The 9,307-nt window shown below is 43.1% G+C and overlaps 1 protein-coding gene across 1 annotated transcript; it reads right to left on the reverse strand.

Annotated features, from left to right (window-relative positions):
• Positions 1-5,080: 5,080 nt before the first annotated feature.
• On the reverse strand, positions 5,081-5,596 carry LOC138870192 (uncharacterized). The gene is made up of 2 exons (XM_070147981.1): positions 5,489-5,596; positions 5,081-5,305 (listed from the first exon to the last, which is right to left on the reverse strand). Exons 1-2 carry the CDS (start codon positions 5,594-5,596, stop codon positions 5,081-5,083), a joined length of 333 nt encoding a protein of 110 aa, XP_070004082.1.
• Positions 5,597-9,307: the final 3,711 nt, after the last annotated feature.

Consider the following 9,307-nt stretch of genomic DNA (forward strand, 5'->3'; position numbering starts at 1 on the left):
CATTCCCTAGAGACGACATGTCCCAAGAACGTGACAGATTCAAGTCAAAACTCACATTTCGAAAATTTGCATACAGTTGATGTTGCTAAAGAGTCTATAGAACTGCCCGAAGATGGTTAGCATGATATTCTCGACTTCGGGAATATACAAGAATATCGTCAATGAATACTATCACAAAGGAGTCTAGAAAAGGCTTGAAGACTCTATTCATAAGATTCATGAAAGCTGCCGGGGCATTTGTTAGCCCAAAAGAAATCACCATAATTTCAAAGTGCCCATACAAAGTCCTGAAAGCGGTTTTTGGAATATCCTGCTCCCTTATCTTCAATAGATGATACTTGGACTGCAAGTTAATTTTTGAGAAACACGTAGCACCTTGCAATTGATCAATCAAGTCATTTATTCTTGGTAGAGGATATTTATTTTTGATTGTGACCTTGTTGAGTTGCCGGTAGTTAATACACATCCGTAGCGACCCATCTTTCTTCCTTACAAATAAGACCGGTGTGCCCCACGGTGACACACTCGGGTAGATGAAACCCTTTTCTAGCAAATCCTTCAATTGTTCCTTTAGCTCTTTCAATTCTGCCGGTGCCATTATGTAAGGTAGAATTGATATAGGCTGCGTGCCTGACATCATATTGATCCTAAAATCAATCTCCCTGTCTGGTGGAATCCCAGGGAGCTCATCTGGAAAGACATCCGAAAATTCATTCACAACTGGTAAAGACTCAAGGCTAGGTGCCTCGGCATCGGTGTCCGTATCACAGACTAGATAATAGATACACCCCTTCTTGATCATCTTCGCGGCTAATGATGTAGCAACTGCTGAACTGGATGATTGTGATGTGCCCCTACCTGCTCCCTGGTGGGATGTATGTCAATGCCTTTAAATGTGGCCCCTCATCCCGCATCCATAGCATACGGGTAACTCTAAGTAGAAAATCCCTGAGTGCATCTTCCCGCAATTGGGGCACGGGGACCTCTGCTGCTATTGGGATCTCTCTCCTGACCAACCCCGTTGATAAGATACTCTGTTGCCCTGACTGGGCCTGAAACGACTCCACTGTTGCTGCTGGCTGGGCCTTGATGGCGGTGCACTAGCTGAAAACTGTGCAACACACTAGGACGACTTAGATGTCCCTCCCCAGAAAGTTGATCTTCCCCCACCTAGTGACTCACCCATGTTGCCCGTAGACCGGGTCTTTTTGTTACCCTCTCTCTCCATTTTGTTCTTCAATTTGCGGTTCTCTGTGGCCTGAGCAAATTTTACCATCTTCCCATAATTCATGTCAGTATTCAATGCAGCCGTAGAAGCCTCATTAATAGTTAGAGGATTAAGGCCCTCAACAAACCGGCACACCCTAGACTCCATTTTGGGCAATATGTGAATGGTATATTTGGACAAGCGGGCAAACTCCATATAGTACTCCCACACACTTATGGTACCTTGCTTCAGATTTTCAAATTCTGCTGCACGGGATGCCCTTGTCAAAGCAGGTAGGAAATGATCTATAAAGGCATCGGCAAACTCGCTCCACCTCGCCGGAGGACTCCCCTCCTCTCGGGAATCCTCCCAAAACTCAAACCACGCATAGGCCACCACTTTCAGATGGTAGGCAGCCAACTCTACTCCCTTTGTCTCAGTTGCATGCATAACCCTGAGGGTCTTGTGTATCTCATCAATAAAATCCTGTGGGTCTTCTTTTGGGTTGGCACCCGTAAACATTGGAGGATCTAACTGAAGAAATATGTTCACCCTGGAGCTGGTGGAATCCCCTTGCTGGCTGGATGAACTGGGCACAACATTTGACCTCTAGGTCTGAGAGGCCACTAGTTGAGTTAACATCTGAATAGCTTCCCTAAGATCCCTATCAGAAATACCAGACCCGGAAGCTGGGGCTGGAGGCGGAATAGGAGTATCAATGGGAGGGATAGTAGTACCCCCCGCAGGTGTAGGAACTGGGGTAGTTTTATCTGGAATAGGAGAACTGGGCAGGATGATAGCAGGGCGACTACCCTCACACGCAGTATCAAGCAATGAATCATTAGCCACTCCTGAGGTGGCATTGGCTTCTTGGCCAATTCTCGTTTTCTTCTTAGGTGTCATTTACTAAAAGATAGAACAACGCACTAGTTAGAGGGAAATAGTTTCACATTTGCACACGATCCAAAATATCAAAGAAGGGTCTTATTCCTAATGCCCGAGTAACCTCCAACTTATATATGTGGTCGACTATACACCGATAAGAAGGACTCTACCAGATACGGCTCTAAGACATCCTAGGACACTTCAAAACCTTAGGCTCTGATACCAAGTTTGTCACGCCCCAACCTCGGGAGACGCGACCGGTGCTTAATCGAGTGAACCCAACTAAGCAAGCCATATCAAACACTTCCTACCCAACTCAATGCGATTAAGGGATACGATATCGTTTAATTAGACAATAAAAAGGGGTTGTACATTCAACAAGGATAGCTAATTTTATAACACAACCTTAGCTGTAGGTAGACTTCCAAGATTCCATACAGTTATAGTTTAGATAAACAAGAGTTAGAATTACAACATAGTTCATAGACCCATCCAACACCCGTACATAACCCACACCTATGTCTACAGAGCCTCTAAGGATACAAGACACAAGTATGACAATGTCGGCAACAAGGCTCCGGCTATACCTCAAAAGTGGAATTCCACGACAAAAGATGTGCAATATAACCCCTTGAAGGAGAAAGGGGCTCACCAAGACTTTGAGAAGAAGGTACTCTGCTATGCGCGATCGACACTATCCGCAATGGAGCCACCTACATTCGTTTAAAAATGTAGCACCCCTGGCAAAAGAGACGTTAGTACCATGTAATATTACTAGTATGTATAACTAAACACCAACCAGTTAGAAAGAACAACCATACATGAGTAAAAAGAAATTGTAAGGACAACAAAGCTTCAAGTAAGCCTCACATAACCAATACCAAAGGTTCACATTCTTTTCACATAATCTCTGACATCTTAGATTTGGGTCATTCCATATTATGTCATCATTATCCATATTACCACCGCTTCCGTGAGTGGAGTCCGATCACGCCCCGATCGGCTAAGCCGTCTCCCCGAGATGTTACCATTATTTCATTCACACTTTCCAGTTTCAATCATCAATACATTACCACCATGTATATATACATATCATGGCATCCGATCATGGCCCGATCGGCTAAGCTGTCTCCCTGAGACGTTACCATTTTCTGTTATTCATCTCACACCAATCTTTGGTTACACATGTATTAGTTTACCGGCACTTAGGGCCACAATTTCCACACTCCATAACCCACGTATCATATCATTCCCATTTTCAACATTTATCTTGCCACTTAATGTCATAGGCATATACAAAAGCAATTTTAAGTCATAAGCATAGAGGGGAATTCGTCAAGTTTGGCATATTAGTCCCAAAGTAACGTTGGCAGGATAGTTAGGCATTTAGCACATAAATCATGTTCTCCACACGTCTTCCATTTACAAGAATAACACATAAAGAAGTACTTACCACATGCATTTTCACAACATCAACTCACTTAACATAACAAGCACTGCATCAATTACTTTTCGAATTTACAACGCTTACACGGGCATCACGGAAGTTCAATTTCTCAGAGGAGGGGGTTTTAGCCATACATACCTCAATAAAGCTTTTCCCTAATTCTTATAAAATTCCGGGACTCATAACACTTCAATCTAGTGTATAAAAATTACAATTGAACCAGAATTAGAGATGAGATTAAGATTCTAGCTCGTTTGAGCATATTATCAAACATAGAAGGTGCATTATAATCCTAGGCCCCTTTTCAATGAAATTTCTTCAATCTAATACCCCAATTGTTGTCTCTTTAGTTCTCATCCTCCCCATACCCCATTATCTCTTATGCATGCAAGATTACTAGCCCCTATACCCATGTACCCACTTGTTAATTACCTATTTTAACAGAAATTTTGAAATTATTGGTGAGGGTATAGTCCTTACCTCTTAGGATGAAGGATGAAGACCTAGTAGCTTCAATTGACAATCTTCAAGGATTTGGGGGCAAGGATTGAGAGAGGACTTGATGAAGATTACTCTGTCTCACTCTAGAACTCCCTCTCTCACTCTAAATGTTATGAAATAAGAAAAAGTGGTCTAATAAGGTATTTTTAATGGGATGGGATTTGGTTTTAAAAGTTAGAAAATAGGAGCCCCGACACGATTTGCGATTGCATATGAGATCGCATAATGAACATGCGGCCCACAAAATGGACCGCAAAATGGTCCCAAAATCTGGACAAACAGTCTAGGTATGCGATGGAATGCGGTCCGTATTCCTGTTCTACGGTCGCATAATGCACTGCGAAACTGCCCTTCACAAAAATTCTAAACAATTATGCGATGACTATGCGGCCCATATATTGATTATGCGATCGCATAGCTGACCTCAAATTAACCATCACACTGGCTGACTCTGTGGTGACTATGCGGTTCACATAGCTGTTATGCGACCGCATTTTCCACCGCAGAATTGCACTTTTCTGGAATACATAATTTCTTAACATTTTAGTATACAGATCAATCCAAAGGGTCCGAACCGTGGTGAGCTTTCTCGCAGCCAAGAATTTTATGAATTTCTAACACATGATCCTAACTTGGCACCACGGGAATCGAGTTTTTGAGTAGAAATTTCACGAGCCTTACATCCTCCCCCATTTAAGATCATTCGTCCTCGAATGAGGGTCAAGGTTCACTCATTAGCCATCTTTATGTAACTTTAACTTTTTCACATCATGAAACATGTTAACAGTCCCAAATTTTGCTAACTCCCTAAATTTCGAAAAATTTCGCAGAGTTTCCTTTGTATTTAGGCCTATCCACTTGTCATAGAGCCCCAAAAACGTATCCTAACAGCATATACACTTTCCATAGACATAGCATAACTTGTACGACACTAACCATGGCTGCGTAGGAAACATATAACCAAAACAGGACAATTTTACATAGATCAAGTCAAAAGATAAGAGTTCATAGGAACCAAATGCATAAAAGCTATTACATGGCTATACAAACAAATGGGGGTACTTCTTTCTCATTTCTTCCTCTGTTTCCCAAATGGCTTCCTCAACCTGCTGGTTCCGCCATAACACTTTTACGGAGGCAATTTCCTTATTTCTCAATTTTCGAACTTGCCTATCAAGAATGGCAATTGGAACTTCTTCATAAGACAGTTCTTCATTACCCTCAATAGTTTCAGCTGGCACAATAGTGGACGAATCTCCCACTACCTTCTTCAATATAGACACATGGAAGACCGGATGTACCAATGACATCTCGGGTGGCAGCTCGAGCTTGTACGCCACCTGACCAATCCTCTGAATGATTCTGTATGGTCCGACATACCTCGAGCTTAATTTCCCTTTCTTTCCAAATCACATGATACCCTTCATGGGGGAAACCTTAAAAAATACCCAATCATCCTTTTTGAACTCCAAATCTCTATGACGCACATCCGAATAATACTTTTGGCGACTCTGAGCAGTTTTCAACCTCTCTTTAATAATCTTGACTTTCTCCATAGCCTGATGCACGAGGTCCGGCTATATCAATTCGGCTTCTCCAACCTCGAACCACCCAATGGGAGATCTACATCTCCTACCATACAACGCCTCAAATGGTGCCATCTGAATACTAGCATGGAAGTTGTTGTTGTAAGCAAATTCAATGAGTGGCAAATGGTTGTCCCAGGTACCTTTGAAATCAAGAGTACAAGCACGCAACATATCCTCAAGCATCTGAATAGTCCGCTCTGTTTACCCGTCGGTTTGAGGATGAAAAGTTGTGCTAAGATATACCTGCGTACCCAAGCCTTACTGAAATTTCTTCCAAATGTTGGCTGTGAACTGAGCCCCTCGATCTGAAATGATTGAGGATGGAGTGCCATGCAACCTGACAATTTCCTTGATATACAGCTGAGCATATTGTTCCGCTGTGTCGGTAGACTTAACTAGCAAGAAGTGCGCTGATTTCGTGAGTCGATCTACGATTACCCAAATTGAGTCAAACTTGCGCGAAGTGTGCGGTAACCCTAACACAAAATCCATGTTGATCATCTCCCATTTCCACATTGGAATTTCTATGTTTTGAGCCAACCCACCGGGCCTTTGATGTTCGGTCTTCACTTGCTGGCTGTTCGGACATTTTGCTACAACGTCCTCCACATCCTTTTTCATGTTGTTCCACCAATAAACTTCTTTGAGATCATGATACATTTTTCGTAGAACCTGGGTGCACGGATTACCTGGAACTGTGAGCTTTTACGATGATCCTCTCCCGAAGACCATCAATATTCAGAACATATATGCGACCTTGGTACCGCAGGGTACCATCATCCATGCCAAGGGAAAGAGTTGTGGTCTTGTGTTTATAAATCCCCTCTTTCCGTTGTGCTAATAATGGATCATTGAATTGCTTCTCTTTCACTTCCACCACAAGCAGTGATTCAACCTTATTCTGCACAATTACTCCTCCTCTATTAGAGTCCGCAAGGTGAACCCCCAAACTAGCCAACTAGTGAACTTCCCTGGCCAAGGGCCTCTGATATGCCTCCAAATGAGCCAAACTCCCCATTGATTTTCGACTAAGAGCATCCACTTAGCCTTTGCCATGTGATAGAGAATATCACTGTCATAGTCCTTGAGTAACTCTAGCCATATTCTTTGTCTCAGATCCAACTCCTTCTGTTTTGAAAATATATTGAAGACATTTGTGGTCCGTAAATACATCCACATGCACCCCATACAAATAATGTCGCCAAATCTTTAGTGCAAAAACCATTTCCGCAAGCTCTAAGTCATGGGTTGGATAGTTCTTTTCATGATTCTTGAGTTGCCTAGAAGCGTAGGCTATAACCTTGCCGTGTTGCATTAACACACACCCAAACCCGATCCTTGAGGCATCGCAATACACCGCAAACCCCTCTGTACTCTCTGGCAGGGTTAACACAGGTGTTGTAATCAATCTTGAATTCAATTATTGGAAACTACTTTCACAAGCATTGAACCATTGGAATTTAACTAGTTTCTGCATCAATTTAGTCAATGGAGAGGCAAGAGTAGTAAATCCCTCCACAAATCTTCTGTAGTACCCAGCTAAACCCAAGAAACTGCGAATCTCTGTTGGAGTGGTAGGTCTGGGCCAATTCCTCACAGCTGCAATCTTTTGAGGATGAACTATAATTCCTTCCCTATAGACGACATGTCCCAAGAACGCGACAGATTCAAGTCAAAACTCACATTTCGAAAATTTTGCATACAGTTGATGTTGCTGAAGAGTCTATAGAACTGCCCTGAGATGGTTAGCATGATCTTCTCGACTTCGGGAATATACAAGAATATAATCAATGAATACTATCACAAGGAGTCTAGAAAAGGCTTGAGGACTCTATTCATAAGATCCATGAAAGCTGTCGGGGCATTTGTTAGCCCAAAAGACATCACCATATATTTAAAGTGCCCATACCAAGTCCTAAAAGCGATTTTTGGAATATCCTACTCCCTTATCTTCAATTAATGATACCTGGACCGCAAATCAATTTTTGAGAAACATGTAGCACCTTGCAATTGATCAATCAAGTCATATATTCTTGGTAGAGGATATTTATTTTTGATTGTGACCTTGTTGAGTTGCCGGTAGTCAATACAGATCCGTAGCGACCCTTCTTTCTTCCTTACAAACAAGACCGGTGTGCCCCACGGTGACAAACTCGGCCAGATGAAACCATTTTCTAGCAAATTCTTCAATTGTTCCTTTAGCTCTTTCAATTATGCCGGTGCCATTCTGTAAGGTGGAATTGATATAGGCTGCGTGCCTGGCATCATATCGATCCCAAAATCAATCTCCCTGTCTAGTGGAATCCCAGGGAGCTCATCTGGAAAGACATCCGAAAATTCATTCACAACTGGTACAGACTCAAGGTTAGGTGCCTCGGCATCGGTGTCCGTAACACGAACTAGATGATAGATACACCCCTTCTTGATCATCTTCGCGGCCTTAAGGTAAGAAATAAACCGACCTTTAGGAACTACATTATCTCCCTTCCATTCAACAACGGGCTCATTAGGAAATTCAACCCTCATGGTTCTAGTACGACAATCAAGCTTAGCAAAACTTGAATAAAGCCAATCCATCCCCATTATTACGTCAAAATAAACCATCCCCAATTCAATAAGATCGGCCATGGTATCACTACCACGTACCATGACAACACAACTTCTATAAACTCGAGCAACCAAAATTGACTCACCAACCGGAGTAGATACCGAGAATGTTTCATGAAGCTATTCTGGTTCTATCCCAGATTTCATAGCAACAAAAGGGGTAACATAGGACAAGGTGGAACCGGGGTCAATAAGTGCATACACATCATGATATTGGACAACCAGAATACCTGTAACAACATCTGGAGAAGCCTCTACAGTCTAACGACCACTCATATCATAGAACCGGATGGGTTCTCCTGAGCTCTGCACACCACCCCTACCTGCACCACGCCCTGCGGGTGTTGGGGTACCTCGAGCTAGATAGGGGCTAATGATGTAGAAGGTCTTGAACTGGATGACTGTGTTGTGCCCCTACCCGCTCCCTGACGGGATGTATGACAATGCCTCTGAATGCAGCCCCTCATCCCGCATACATAGCATACGGGTAACTCCAAGTAGCAAATCCCTGAGTGCATCTTCACACACTTGGGGCACGGGGACCTCTGCTACTGTTGGGATCTCTCTCCTGACCGACCACGCTGATAGGATCCTCTATTGCCCTGACTAGGCCTGAAACGACTCCACTGTTGCTGCTGGCTGGGCCCTGATAGCGGTGCACTAGCTATAGACTGTGCAATACACTCAGACGACCCTGATGTCCCTCCTTGGAAAGCTGATCTTCCCCCACCTAGTGACTCACCCATGTTTCCCGTAGACCGTGTCTTTCTATTTACCTCTCTCTCCATTTTGTTCTTTAATTTGTGGTTATCTTTAGCCTGAGCAAATGCTACCATCTTCCCATAATTCATGTAAGAATTCAATACAGCTGTAGAAGCCTCATTAATAGTCATAGGATTAAGGCCCTGAACAAACCGGCGTACTCTAGCCTCCATTGTGGGCAATATGTGAATGGCATATTTGGACAAGCGGGCAAACTCCATATGGTACTCCCACACACTTCTGGTACCTTGCTTCAGATTTTCAAATTCTGCTACACAGGCTGCCCTTGTCTCAGCAAGTAGGAAATGA

This window comes from Nicotiana sylvestris, chromosome 6 (assembly GCF_000393655.2).
Source record: "Nicotiana sylvestris chromosome 6, ASM39365v2, whole genome shotgun sequence".
NCBI lineage: Eukaryota > Viridiplantae > Streptophyta > Magnoliopsida > Solanales > Solanaceae > Nicotiana > Nicotiana sylvestris.